Below are 15,974 nucleotides of genomic sequence, written 5' to 3' on the forward strand. Positions count from 1 at the left end.
TTTGGGGAGGGGCAGGGTGGGGCAGGAAATTGGCCATCTTCTACGTGGGCGGGGTCGGGGGGTGCGGGGTGGTGGTGGGTGTAATTCCACCGTTAAAATCGGCCCCACTGAGACCACTGTTGGCCCATTCATCATGGAGATCAGTTAATTTATTTTTCTTCCTTTATTTCTTAGGTAACCTTCACTTTTCTGCTGGTTTTTATTCAATGCAAGTGACGTTTTTGTACTGCTGAAAGGACAAGGAATTTAAAGAGCTGTCTCTTTTCGTTTAAACTCAATTTTGGAGGAACAAGAGAGGCCTGTTCAGAGAAACAAGGACAATTCTATTGTCGTTTAGAATAAGCTTCTGCAGGAAAGATCACGTGTGTGTGTGAACATCAGGACTGTGGACAGGATCAAACTCAGTCTTGAAGGTCCCCATCGCGGTTGAATCTCTTGTCAACACTTACTAAGCTCACAGGTGAAATCCGTCCACTTTGGGTGAGCTCGCTGCGTGATGTCTGGGAACTGTGGTACTTTAGCCAAGTGGTACTTTAGCCAAGTGAATTACCACTCTGAGAGTCAAGAGCCAGTTGGATTCTGTGATTGCGTGGGTGGGGGCTGTAGGTTCACTCTTGACCTGCGGACTATATGGCTTTCCTTGTCGTTATTTATCGTGCGATGAAATAAGGGAAGACAAAAAAGGGACGTGACTGAGAGAAAGAAGCCGCAGGTTAAGAAGGATTGCCTGCCAGGTATCAGATACTTTGGAGATGGAAGAGCTTCCTTAGATATTGGAGCGGTAGTGAAGGCATGGATGGGTGTTGAGAGGGAAAATAAATACTCAGCACAAAAGTGGAAACCGAGCTTCTTGGAGGCATCTTCAGCAATGGAGGAGACATGGGATAAGAGGAGGCCGAGAAAATAATTGGATTGAAATGGCTTTCACAATCTTATAGGCTATTAAAAGGGAAGGGCGCAATTATTTTCCCTATGTGTTTCAGCCATATAACATTAGCAAAAATATGCATAAATATTAGGTGACAGCTCTCTTAACAGCACTGTACCACACCCCATGGGGAATATGAAGTGGCTCATTGGTGAGTCATTGGAGACATTGACTAAACAGGGCCGTGGCTGTCAGCTGAGTGAGGGTCAGGACGTCCACCCATCCTGGATTGGCGGGTCCCTTACTAGGGTGTGGCGTGATGCTAGTCAGAGAGATTTCCCCTAACATTTAAAGTGATTTTTTTCTTCCATTAAATCATTGAGGCATTAAAGGGATCAGAACTGCCATAGAGTATGCTTTGCCTTTAATAGGGGAGCTGTGGCCACCTTCAGGTGTCACAAGGTTTACATCTCACTCAAGAGACTTAAGCCCATAATCCAGGCTGACACTCCCAGTGCAGCACTGAGGGAGCGTTGCACTGTCAGAGGTGCCGTCTTTCGGATGAGACGTTAAACCGGGGCGCAGTCTGCCCTCTCGGGTGGACATAAAAGATCACCGGGCAGTGTTTGAAGAAGTGCAGGGGAGTTCTCCCCGGTGTCCTGGCCAATATTTATCCCTCAACCAACATCACTAAAGCAGATTATCTGGTCATTGTCACATTGATGTTTGTGGGATCTTGCTGCGCCCAAATTGGCTGCCGTGTTTCCTACATTACAACAGTGACTAAACTTTTAAAGTACTTCATTGGCTGTAAAGCACTTTGGGGAGGTCCTGAGGTCGCTATATAAATGCAAGTCCTTTCTTTCATTTGATAGTTTTGATTTCTCTTCAGCTTTTTGCCTCCCCCTCACTTCTCAGCTCCTGAATGCATGCTGGGATAGGCGTACATGGACACCCTTCGGTGCCTCACCTGAGCGACCATTTTTGCATGTGTGAGCCTGAACAGTGAGCGTCGATAGACTTACCCAGTCATGAGCCAGGCCAGTGACCCTCCTCCCCACCTTCCGTCCGCAGTTTTATATCAAGATGCAAGCCCCTGATGCGATAAAACTGGCTCAGCATGCTTAGCAATGGTGGGGGGGGGGGCGGGGGGTGTCGTAGATCGAGCAGCAGAACGGGAGTCCCAGGACAAAGTGGGTCTCTGCTACTTTGCCAGTGTTGACTGTGCAAGACCCTTCTGTCAGGAGTCGAACGCACTGGAGTCGGGTAAAAGTGCCTGAGAAAATGCTAACAGGATATGAAAAGCACAAAGATCGGAATAAAGAATGTACCTGCTTAATTTTCACTGATATACAGTATGCAGTCCTGTGTATCGCACAACTCTATGGAGACAAGTAGTTTATCTGTGTTGATGCCAAAGCTATTTTATTGCTGGTTGTCAGGTGGCTCCTTTGGTAGCACTTTCTTGGCTCTGGGACAGAGGTTTGTGGGCGGTGAAATCAGTCTTTGCCAGAGAAAATCGGGCACGGTGTAACACGGGCTGCCGACTTGCTATTGCTTGTCTTGTGTTATTGCCAAAGGCCAATTTCACCCGCTGTGGGGTTCAAGCCCCATTCCATGTACTCGAGTTCCCAATCCAGACCGACAATCCAGTGCAGTACTGAAGGGCTGTTGCACTGTTACAAAGAATGGGACATTAAACTGTGCACCTGCCTTTGAAGTGCAGTCACTGTCACGTAGGGTAATGCAGCAGCCAAATTCTTTATTTTATTATTATTCATTTTCGGGATGTGGGCGTCGCTGGCAAGGCCGGCATTTATTGCCCATCCGCAGTTGCCAACTGAGCGGCACTTCAGAGGGCAGTTAAGGGCCAACCACTTTGGTGTGGGATTGGAATCACGTATAGGGCCAGATCGGGTAAGGACGGCAGGTGTCCTTCCCTAAAGGACGTTTGTGAACCAGTTGGGTTTTTACAACAACTCAATAGATTTGTGATTGGTTTTACCACGCGCATCAAATGAAATCTGACCAGTTATTCCGTATTTTTGGTGGAGCGGGCTAAGGGAAGAATGTTGGCCAAGACACTGGGAATCATAGAATCATAGAAAATTTACGGCACAGGAGGAGGCCATTCGGCCCATCATGTCCGCGCCGGCTGAGAAACGAGCCACCCAGCCATGCTTCTTGCTTTTCTTCAAATAGTGATTGTTTAGCTCCACCTCACTGTTGTAAATGTTGGGAGACGTGGCAGCCAATTTGTGCACAGCAAGGTCCCACAAACAGCAGGATAATGTCCAGATAATCTATTTTTCAGCGATGTTAGTTGAGGGATAAATATTGGCCAGGACTCCGGGGAGAACTCCCCTGTTCTTCTTCGAAATAGTGCCATGGGATCTTTTACGTCCACCTGAGAGGGCAGACGGGGCCTCGGTTTAACGTCTCGTCCGAAAGCGCTTCCTGTACCTCACCCAGTAGCCCCCTCCGGTCCAACATCCAAATGGCTGTTCTTCACGCGCGAGCCAGACACTGGGTTCCGCGGGCTGTTTGACCGTGAAAGCATCACAGCGGAACCAAACCTTTCCTTATCACGCACGCTTCTAGCATTGGTCACTGGACAGTCAATGCCCTCTGTAGTTGAGCATCACTGAGGCCAACTGTAACGTTCCAAATGAGCCTGGAAATTGATCCTGGGACTTTCTGCTTGGTGACGGTTCAGTGCCTTTATCTACTGGGATGGGAGGGGAGGAGAACAGCTACCTGAAGTGTTTTTCTATATCCAGCGCTAGTGTGTATTTAATGACACACCCAGCACTGTTGACTATAAAAGTGACCAAGAGCTGGACAGGAGCCAGGAGCAATTTTATTTCACAAGGTGACAATATCAACGTGTCGCTAATGCATCAGTTACACTAGCGGGTAAAAATCTGAAAATACAGAGTATATTCATAAATAGCCAGTTCGTTAGAAGATGGAGCTTAGATTTCTCTCTTGGGTATAAATATTTACATGTAGAAAGTTCAAAGACAGTTTATTTCCCTCTTCAACTGGTTGAATACAGTACAGTACTGACCCTCCAGTCCCACTGCAGACTTCTCGATAAGAGGTTGTTTACCATTTTAAACGACGGGCAAACATATTTTGTGAGGCTGTTTCCCTCCTTTCCTGTCCTGGTGATATTCCACCGGGGGTGGGGGGAGGCCCGGCCTGCCCGCCCTCTCGTACTTTGGCCAACTGTGTCCAGACACTGATTGTCAGCAAGCTATTCAACATGGGAGGCAAAACGGACCAGCCTTCACCTGCGCCAGTAATTTCCGCGGTGGGGGGGTGGGGGGCGGGGGAGGAGCATTTTCCCCGATCTGCCGCCGTAATTTCGGCGTTTGCGAAGTTTCTCCGGGACGTCCGCCGATCTTTCGGTGAAGTTGCGGGTGGGGATTAGAACCCTGCCCCCCGCCTCCCCTCACCGCCTCCCCACTGCCTCCTCCTCCTCCCACTCTTCCCTTTCTAGGGGAGCAGAGGCCTAAATGGACCAGGCCTATCCTTGTCCCCGGCCGAGATCAACCCACACAGCACAGTTGGAAATGGAATCTGGGTCCGTCTTGGCCTGTCTGGTTCAGACACATCCTGGCCGAGGGGCCGCCAACCCTCCAGGAATGACCTGGAGTCTCCGGGAATGACCTGGAGTCTCCTGGAATTAAAGATTAATCTCCAGGACACTGCTACGAGCAAAAATCATAGGGGGCATGAAAATAAATTGTCTATTTTTTTTTCCATTTTCTTTGAACACTTTCATTAATTAGTTATAAAAATATTGGAGATGGGGGACGAACCAGGCTGTTTGACCGGGTGGGGCAGTCGGAGGACACGTGATGAAACCTCCAGGAATTCGTCGACCCTAAGGCTGACCATACGGGAAGATGTCCCAAGTGTTCCCGTGAGTGGTTCCAGAATACCGTGTTATCGACACATCCCCCCAGCCCCACATCTCTTTTATCCGTGATAATCACGAAGAATCCCGCGCCCTTTCGGAGAGTCAGTCAGTCTGCCCCAGGACACGCCCCGCGTTAACCCGCTGAACCACCAGTCACCCCTCCGTGAGGAGTGAAGGGGGAAGATCTCATCGCCTCAGGGAGATAGCCCAGGAGAGGCAGTCCTGCGTCCCAGTGGCGTCAAGCACCAGCCAACGTCGCGCCCGGACGTAAATGTCATCGGTTTACACCAGGCCTGGGGCAAACGGGAACAGGAGGACACGGCGATCACTGGCGCCCGGTCCCTTTAAGAGTGGCCCCCCCCTGCTGTACAGCAAGGCAGATTCAGCGGCAGTTGTTGCCTGAAGCGGGCGTACGTCAATCGGCCCACAAGCCGAGCGGCCACGAGGGGGACCATATGGCCAGAGTGTCTAAGTGCCAGCAGCTTCTCGGAACTGAATCCAAGGCAACCATCAGGGATTAAACCATTACACGGAGCCCTGAGCTGGTCTAACTGCAGCTCGCGTCACACGGTTGCTTTACGCTGTGAGACGCACGCTGACACCCATCTGCTATCCCTAATCTTTCATCTATCACTGACAGCCCCGTCACAAACCTTCACTCTTTTGTCCAAAGCGTTCCGCGTTGTCCCCCTCCCCCGGTTCACTTCTCAACGATTACACATAATTCAACGGCACAGAAACAGGCCATTCGGCCCAACTGGTCTACGCCGGTGTTTATGCTCCACACGAGCCTCCACCCATTCTATTCACTTCATCTAACCCTCTCGACATACCCTTCTGTTCCTTTCTCCCTCGTGTTTATTTAGCTTGCCCTTAAATGCTATTCGCCTCAACTACTCCTTGCGGCAGCGAGTTCCATATTCTCATCACTTTTTGAGCAAACAAGTTTCTCCTGAATTGCTTATTGGGTTTATTAGTGACTATCTTATATTTATGACCCCTGGTTTTGGGACTCTCCCCAACAAATATTCAAAGCAGCGGTTAAAACGGTAGGGCCTTTGTGAAAATCGAGTCTGGCGAATCCATTTCTTTGTCTGGGGCGGGGGCAGCCCGCAATGATTCCGTCGCAATGACATCACAGGCAAGGGACGCGTTTGACATAATTCACGGCACTGCCTCGTGTATCTGCCAACAAGATTCGCCAAGCACTTTCCGATGAAGGTAAGGCCCCTTTAAATACGTAAGAGTACGAATTTTCCCCGAATGTTTTACTGTGCTGGGTTGAGACCCTGCTAACTTTTTTTTCTATTTGCAGCCGAGCGTCCTTTACCGTGGGACTGCCTCTGTTCCCTTCTGTTCCCTGAGCTCCTTGCACCATCTACAGTCGGGAGGATGTCTTAGCCCCTTAAGACTCTGCCGGTGCAGCCATGGAACCGGCCTCGAGGAGGTGCACCCGAGCAGTCCTGGTGCAGACGATCCTTCGCCCAGTACCTCCCGAGAACTCAGGGCATGTGAGGGGATTGCGATGTCAACGGTAACTCATGTCGGTCTGGCGCCCCTCACGTAGAAAATCATTTTAGGACGGGGAGCGAGGAAGCTGGGTCGGAGGCGGGAGAGTTTATGGTGGGGGGGGGGGGGGTGGGGGGCCAGAAATGTTTGAAGGGATTCGATCTTTACGCACGTCTCAGCACTTTGTGGTACCATTTATCTTTGGTGCTTTAAGGGTGTGGTAGTGTTGTGGTTTCTGTTACTGGACTAGTAATTCAGAAAACATTAGTTTAAATCCCACCGTGGCAGATTGAGAATTTTGAATTCAGTTTGAAAAAAAAACTCTGGAAATAAAAAGTTTGTATTCGTACAAGTGACGATTCTTGTAAAAAAAAACCCCACCGATGTCCTTTAGGGAAGGAAACCTGCCGTCCTTACCCGGGTCTGGGCCTATACGTGACTCCAGTCCCACACCGACGTGGGTGACTCTTAACTGCCCCCTGAAGCGGCCTAGCAAGCCCCCCTCAGTTGTATCAGTCGGATAGAAGACCCACTGGCACCAGCTTCCCAGGGCAAATGGGGAGAGGGGCAATAAATTCTGGGCTGGCCAGGGAGACCCACATGCCGAGAATGAATAAAAACACACACAGGCACAGACAACCAGCGAGAATAAATGTCTTTGAATTTCCTTTCCCTGCCTCCCCCACTCCTCCTCCCAGGCATTCCAGTCCTGGTGCCATTAAAAATAATAATAAAAAAAAATCACTTTACACATTACTCTCAATCCACTCCTGATTACAGAGCCCACGGCAAAAAACTACGGTCGACAAGGAAATAAGCTCAGTAAATAATACTGGGACAGGAAGTTAGAACTGAAGATAAATCGCCGAGGTGGGGGAGGGGGAGAGCTTCTACATCTTCGTCTGTTTGTCGACTGTGCTGAGGGAGATATTTTCGTAGGGCGGTGGTGGGATGTGCTCTTCTTTGTCCTCGTCTTTGTCGTTTAGCTCCTCAGAATCAACGTAGGTGTAGAAATAAGCCATGATGGAGAAAATGATGGCGACAGCAAACAGGAGGCACGCAAAGAGGATGAACTCTGCCCACTGGGGGGGGTGAAACAGGACACATACTTCAATTATCATCATAGAATCGCACAGCACGGAAGGAGGCCATTCAGCCCATCGTGCCAGTGACAGTCCCTTGAAAGAGCTTTCCAATTAGTTCCGCTCCCCCTGCTCTTTCCCCATACCTTTGCAAATCTTTCCTTTTCAAGTATTTATCCAATTCCCTTTTGAAAGTTACTATTGAATCTGCTTCCACCGCCCTTTCAGGCAGTGCATTCCAGATCAAAGCAACTCGCTGCGTAAAAAGAGTTCTCCTCATCTCCCCTCTGGCTCTTTTGCCAATTATCTTAAATCTGTGTCCTCTGGTTACCGACCCTCTTGCCACTGTAAACAGTTTCTCCTTATTTACTCTATCAAAACCGTTCATGATTTTGAGCACCTCTATCAAATCTCCCCTTAACCTTCCCTGCTCTAAGGATAACAGCCCCAGCTTCTCCAGTCTCTCCACGTAACTGATGTCCCTCATCCCCAGTTCGATTCAAGTAAATCTCCTCTGCACCCTCTTCAAGGCCTTGACATCCTCATATCAGGAGTATAAAGGACTTTGCTTTCAGTTTTTCCCTCCTCCTGTCCCGATATTCCTGACTCATTCCATGGACACAGACAAGCCCCCCATGTACATCACACAAATGGCCCAGCGTTCGTCTGCCGGCCCGGACAGAAGGTAGGGCACTCAATTGTTCAGACCAGGCCTCGGGCATAGAAGGCCTTGGGTTTGAATCCTGACAGGGTTTGCTCATCTTATCCTCACACGGTGGTTGGATGAGTACCAGGTCAGAGAGTGCGTGAGGCAACGGGAAATGGAGCACTGGAGAGTAACCACTGGAGAGTGACCAGTGGAGAGCGACCAGTGGAGAGCGACCAGTGGAGAGCGACCAGTGGAGAGCGACCAGAAGTGGGGTGTCTTGCCCTGAACAGTCGGAGATTGGGGGGCCGGGGGTGAGCAGTTGGAGATGGCGGGAGGTGGGGGATGAGCAGTCGGAGATCGGGGGGGGGGGTGAGCAGTCGGAGATCGGGGGGGTGAGCAGTCAGAGATCGGGGGTGGGGGGGTGAGCAGTCGGAGATCGGGGGTGGTGAGCAGTCTGAGATGGAGGGGGGTGAACAGTCAGAGATCGGGGGGGGGCGGTGAGCAGTCGGAGATCGGGGGGGGGTGAGCAGTCGGAGATGGGGGGGGGGTGAGCAGTCGGAGATCGGGGGGGGGGTGAGCAGTCGGAGATCGGGGGGGGGTGAACAGTCGGAGATCGGGGGGGGGTGAACAGTCGGAGATCGGGGGGGGGGTGAGCAGTCGGAGATCGGGGGGGGGTGAGCAGTCGGAGATCGGGGGGGGGTGAGCAGTCGGAGATGGAGGGGGGTGAACAGTCAGAGATCGGGGGGGGGCGGGGTGAGCAGTCGGAGATCGAGGGGGGTGAGCAGTCGGAGATCGGGGGGGGGTGAGCAGTCGGAGATCGGGGGGGGGGGGTGAGCAGTCGGAGATCGGGGGGGGGGTGAGCAGTCGGAGATCGGGGGGGGGTGAGCAGTCGGAGATCGGGGGGAGGTGAGCAGTCGGAGATCGGGGGGGGGGTGAGCAGTCGGAGATCGGGGTGGGGGGTGAGCAGTCGGAGATCGGGGGGAGGTGAGCAGTCGGAGATCGGGGGGGGGTGAGCAGTCGGAGATCGGGGGGAGGTGAGCAGTCGGAGATCGGGGGGAGGTGAGCAGTCGGAGATCGGGGGGAGGTGAGCAGTCGGAGATCGGGGGGAGGTGAGCAGTCGGAGATCGGGGGGGGGTGAGCAGTCGGAGATCGGGGGGAGGTGAGCAGTCGGAGATCGGGGGGGGGTGAGCAGTCGGAGATCGGGGGGAGGTGAGCAGTCGGAGATCGGGGGGGGGTGAGCAGTCGGAGATCGGGGGGAGGTGAGCAGTTGGAGATCGGGGGGGGGTGAGCAGTCGGAGATCGGGGGGGGGTGAGCAGTCGGAGATCGGGGGGGGGTGAGCAGTCGGAGATCGGGGGGAGGTGAGCAGTCGGAGATCGGGGGGGGGTGAGCAGTCGGAGATCGGGGGGGGGTGAGCAGTCGGAGATCGGGGGGAGGTGAGCAGTCGGAGATCGGGGGGGGGTGAGCAGTCGGAGATCGGGGGGAGGTGAGCAGTCGGAGATCGGGGGGGGGGGGGGGGGGGTGAGCAGTCGGAGATCGGGGGGGGGGGTGAGCAGTCGGAGATGGGGGGGAGGTGAGCAGTCGGAGATCGGGGGGGGTGAGCAGTCGGAGATGGGGGGGAGTGAGCAGTCGGAGATCGGGGGGGGGTGAGCAGTCGGAGATCGGGGGGAGGTGAGCAGTCGGAGATCGGGGGGGGGTGAGCAGTCGGAGATCGGGGGGCGTGAGCAGTCGGAGATCGGGGGGGGGGGTGAGCAGTCGGAGATCGGGGGGAGGTGAGCAGTCGGAGATCGGGGGGAGGTGAGCAGTCGGAGATCGGGGGGGGGTGAGCAGTCGGAGATCGGGTGGGGGGTGAGCAGTCGGAGATCGGGGGGAGGTGAGCAGTCGGAGATCGGGGGGAGTGAGCAGTCGGAGATCGGGGGGGGGGGTGAGCAGTCGGAGATCGGGGGGAGGTGAGCAGTCGGAGATCGGGGGGGTGAGCAGTCGGAGATGGGGGGGAGTGAGCAGTCGGAGATCGGGGGGGGGGGGTGAGCAGTCGGAGATCGGGGGGGGTGAGCAGTCAGAGATGGGGGGGAGTGAACAGTCAGAGATCGGGGGGGTGAGCAGTCGGAGATCGAGGGGGGTGAGCAGTCGGAGATCGAGGGGGGTGAGCAGTCGGAGATCGAGGGGGGTGAACGGTCGGAGATCGGAGGGGGGGTGAGCAGTCGGAGATCGGGGGGGGGGTGAGTAGTTGGGGGGGGTGAGCAGTCGGGGGGAGGTGAGCAGTCGGAGATCGAGGGGGGGTGAGTAGTCGGGGGGAGGTGAGCAGTCGGAGATCGAGGGGGGGTGAACGGTCGGAGATCGGAGGGGGGGTGAGCAGTCGGAGATCGGGGGGGGGGGGTGAGTAGTTGGGGGGAGGTGAGCAGTCGGAGATCGAGGGGGGGTGAACGGTCGGAGATCGGGGGGGGGGGTGAACGGTCGGAGATCGAGGGGGGGTGAACGGTCGGAGATCGGAGGGGGGGCAGTCGGAGATCACTGCCTTAAGCTGTTGCACTCATTTCTAGCCTTGTAACTTGCTGCCAGCAACCCGTTATCTCACATGAATAAATACTTCACTGTGGTTGCTTTAGATCTTATTCCACAGCAGACGGATGACATTGTGCGGAGGACTGTCTTTTATTGTGCTCCAGTTGAGGGAGATTACGCTGCTTGATTGTCAGTCACTGGTTGTCATGGGTTACACCTCGTGCAGAGGCAGCAACATCAAGATGAACTTGAGGGAATTTTTAAGACTTTTTTTAAACTGTGTCTTCCAGGGCCAATAAATGTGCTGTTCTGGCGTGACAGACACACACACACACACACACATAGACACGGACACACACATAGACATGGACACATAGACACGGACACACACACACACACAGACACACACACACACATAGACACGGACACACACATAGACATGGACACATAGACACGGACACACACACACACACACACAGACACACACACACACATAGACACGGACACAGACACGCACACAGACACAGACACATAGACACGGACACACACACACAAACACACACATAGACACGGACACATAGACACGGACACACACAAATAGACACGGACACACACACACACACAGACACACACACACATAGACACGGACACACACACACAGACACGGACACACACACACACACACACAGACACATAGACACGGACACACATACACACACACAGACACACACACACAGACACGGACACACACACACAGACACGGACACACAGACACGGACACAGAGACACGGACACGGACACACACACACAGACACGGACACACACACACACAGACACACAGACACGGACACATAGACACGGACACACATACACACACAGACACACACACACACACACACACACAGACACGGACACACACACACAGACACGGACACACAGACACGGACACACAGACACGGACACAGAGACACGGACACGGACACACACACACAGACACGGACACACACACACACAGACACACAGACACGGACACATAGACACGGACACACATACACACACAGACACACACACACATAGACACGGACATACACACACAGACACGGACACACACACACATAGACACGGACACACTCACATAGACACGGACACACACACACACACACACACACACAGACACACACACACAGACACGGGCACACACAGACACGGGCACACACAGACACGGGCACACACAGACACGGGCACACACAGACACGGGCACACACACACACGGGCACACACACACAGACACACACAGACACACACAGACACATAGATACGGACACACACACATAGACACGGACACACACACACAGACACGGACACGGACATACACGCAGACAGACACACACACACAGACAGACACACACACAGACACACACACACACACAGACACACACACACAGACACACACACACAGACACACACAGACACATAGACACGGACACACACACATAGACACGGACACACACACACAGACACACACACACAGACACACACACACAGACACACACACACAGACACATAGACACGGACACACTCACATAGACACGGACACACACACATAGACACGGACACACACACACACACAGACACACACACAGACACACACACACACACATACACACACAGACAGACACACACACAGACACACACACAGACACACAGACACACACACACACAGACAGACACATAGACACGGACACACACACAGACACACACAGACACACATACACACACAGACACATAGACACGGACACACTCACATAGACACGGACACACACACACACACACAGACACACACACATAGACACGGACACACACACACAGACATGGACACACACACACAGACACGGACACACACACACACACACACAGAGACACGGACACATAGACACGGACACATAGACACGGACACACATACACACACACAGACACACACACACAGACACGGACACACACACACGGACACACAGACACGGACACACACACACAGACACGGACACACACACACAGACACGGACACACACACACGGACACACACACACACGGACACACACACACACAGACACACACACACACACAGACACACAGACACACACACACACACAGACACACACACAGACACACACACACACAGACACATAGACACGGACAGACACACACACACACGGACACACACACAGATACACACACACGGACACACACACACACGGACACACACACACACGGACACACACATAGACACGGACACACACACAGACACACACACACATAGACACGGACACACACACACAGACACACACACATAGACACGGACACACACACACAGACACACACACATAGACACGGACACACACACACAGACACACAAACAAACACACACACACAGACACACAAACAAACACACACACACACAGACACACAAACAAACACACACACACACACAGACATAGACACACACACACACAGACATAGACACAAACACACACAGACAGACACACATACACACACACACACACACACAGACACACAAACAAACACACACACACACACACACACACACACACATAGACACGGACACACACACACACACACAGACATAGACACAAACACACACATACACAGACATAGACATAGACACAGACACACAAACACACACACAGATACACATACACCTCCCAAACCCACGACCTCTACCACCTTGAAGGACAAGAGCAGCAGGTACACGGGAACAACACCACCTGCACGTTCCCCTCCAAGTCACACACCATCCTGACTTGGAAATATATCGCCGTTCCTTCATCGTTGCTGGGTCAAAATCCTGGAACTCCCTTCCTAACAGCACTGTGGGAGAACCGTCACCACACGGACTGCAGCGGTTCAAGAAGGCGGCTCACCACCACCTTCTCGAGGGCAATTAGGGATGGGCAATAAATGCCGGCCTTGCCAGTGACGCCCACATCTCATGAACGAATAGAATAAAAACACACACACACATAGACACAGACACACAAGCACACACACACATACACACACAGATACAGACACACAGACACACATACACACACAGACACAACATATACACACATACTCACACACCACAAACATAGATATTCTCTTTGTCAAATTCTCTAAAATGTTACGGCCAGAGTGCGCTTATGGAGAATAGTGAGAATGGTGAGAATAGTGAGTCCCCCGGTGCAGATGATTTACAGAGGGCCCTGTTGCACTGTTCACAACTACATGAGGGAGCCACAGGTACCTGGCTCTCTGACGGCACGGCCTGTAATAATAGAGTAGCTTTAATGGTGGGAAATGGGAACTAGAACATGACTGTCAGCAAAAAGCCCCCTCAGGTCAGTTGTCGGATAGTTTGTTACAGGGTAAAGCAGCTCTTACTCTCACTGTGCGTCGTGCCTCAGCCCCTCCTGCACCACTGTGACCTTTTTGCATTTCCCACATCAGTCAAACTACGGCCTTTCTGGCCTCCCCCGCACCCTCCATCCCCTCCCCCCCACCCCCCTCCACCCCCCTCCCCTCCACCCCCCTCCCCTCCACCCCCCTCCCCTCCACCCCCCCTCCCCCCCCACGTCGAGGGGCTGGGTCGAGACTTTCCAAACTTGGGGTTGACGTGGATTCAAAATCAGGTCCCAGTGAGGACATTTGCTCACCCCCCACCTCCCTCAATGTGCTTCCTATATTTAGCCCTCTGGTTTATCTACGTAATCCCCATTTCAGTAAGTGAATCAGTGTCACTGCTAACAGTGCATCACATCAACTTGTAATCAACTTGTAATGAACTTGTAATGAACTCCATTCAGACCTTAGCCCAGGCTCTGGTGATCAGTTTGAGGTGGTGAAATCGGTGATGGAGCGAATCGACAGTCCGGTTTTTTTTTTGGCTATTTTCTCTTCCATCGAGGAGCGGGCCACCGATTCACTGGCAGCCCATAAGGGGCTACTGGCCTGGACCAATTTCAGCACCCCCCCCCCCACACCCCCGTTATGTCCAAGCTACAGCCCCACAGCCTACAGCGTTACGGTCAGAGGGTCACCACAGGTAATACTTGGTGAGACCACACCTGGAGTATTGTGTGTAGTTTTGGTCTCCTTACCTGAGAAAGGATATACTTGCCATAGAGGGAGTGCAGCGAAGGTTCACCAGACTGATTCCTGGGATGGCAGGACTGTCATATGAGGAGAGGTTAGGTCGACTCGGCCTGTGTTCACTCGAGTTTAGAAGAATGAGAGGGGATCTCATTGAAACATATAAAATTCTGACAGGGCTAGACAGACTGGATGCTGGGAGGATGTTTCCCCTGGCTGGGGGGGTCCAGAATGAGGGGTCACAGTCTCAGGATACGGGGTAGGACATTTAGGACTGAGATGAGGAGAAATTTCTTCACTCAGAGGGTGGTGAACCTGTGGAATTCTCTACCACAGAAGGCTGCGGAGGCCAAGTCATTGAATATATTTAAGAAGGAGCTAGGTAGATTTCTAGACACAGAAGGCATCAAGGGGTATGGGGAGAGAGCGGGAATATGGTATTGAGATCGAGGATCAGCCATGATCATATAGAATGGCGGAGCAGGCTCGAAGGGCCGAATGGCCTACTCCTGCTCCTATTTCCTATTTTCTATGTTTCTAAAGCTCACAACAGAAAGAGCCCCAATTGGAATCCCGTACCTGCTCCATGTAAGCAGCCTTGGCCACAATAATTACAATGATGTTCCCGAAGGCTACTGTCAGCAGCCAGCCGGACTGAAGAACAGCCTTCATGTTCAACGGAGCCTGAAAAAACAAAAAAAAAACTTGGCAGCGATTCACGGGAACATTTCTTCGGGAAGAGAAAAAACATTTTTGTAAACTTCTCGTAGGATCTCGTACAGCGCAGAAGGAGGCCATTCGGCCCATCGTGCCCGTGCCGGCTCTCAGAAAGAGCTATCCATTAGTCCCACTCCCTCCCTTTCCCCACAGACTATTTTCAAGTGTTTATCCAATTCCCTTTTGAAAGTTACTATTGAATCTGCTTCCACCGCCCTTTCAGGCAGCGCATTCCAGATCGTAACAACTCGCTGCGTAAAAAAAACAAATCTCCTCATCTCCCCCTCTGGTTCTTTGCCAAATTAAATTCTCAGTTGTAACTAACTAGGCACAATGATCATTTTCTGTGAACTCGGGATTGCAGGGGGATATTTGTGACAGTGGGACAGGAAATAGGATTGGGATCCTCTTTTGGGGACACAGTATATGAGTAATTTGAGACATGACATGTGGTAAGCGTTGGGGGGACAAAGGTGACTTTGGACTTATGGTGCCCAAAGCTCTTCGCTACAGGGGTTTTCCTCATATCATGTCTGGGTCGGTTGTCGACTAATTGATAGAGATTGATTGCT

The 15,974-nt window shown here is 52.5% G+C and overlaps 1 protein-coding gene across 3 annotated transcripts in view; it reads right to left on the reverse strand.

Annotated features, from left to right (window-relative positions):
* Positions 1 to 3,710: 3,710 nt before the first annotated feature.
* slc15a2 (solute carrier family 15 member 2) overlaps positions 3,711 to 15,974 on the reverse strand; it is a 131,481-nt gene continuing 119,217 nt past the window's right edge. For all 3 annotated transcript variants that reach the window (XM_067987084.1, XM_067987085.1, XM_067987086.1), the window contains 2 exons: positions 15,265 to 15,369; positions 3,711 to 7,387 (listed from right to left, as the gene is read on the reverse strand). In XM_067987084.1, the coding sequence (XP_067843185.1) occupies positions 7,196 to 7,387; positions 15,265 to 15,369 (297 nt within the window). In that variant the 3' untranslated portion in view covers positions 3,711 to 7,195. The remainder of the gene's footprint in view (positions 7,388 to 15,264; positions 15,370 to 15,974) is intronic.

This window comes from Heptranchias perlo, chromosome 7, assembly GCF_035084215.1.
Source record: "Heptranchias perlo isolate sHepPer1 chromosome 7, sHepPer1.hap1, whole genome shotgun sequence".
Classification (NCBI taxonomy): Eukaryota; Metazoa; Chordata; class Chondrichthyes; order Hexanchiformes; family Hexanchidae; genus Heptranchias; species Heptranchias perlo.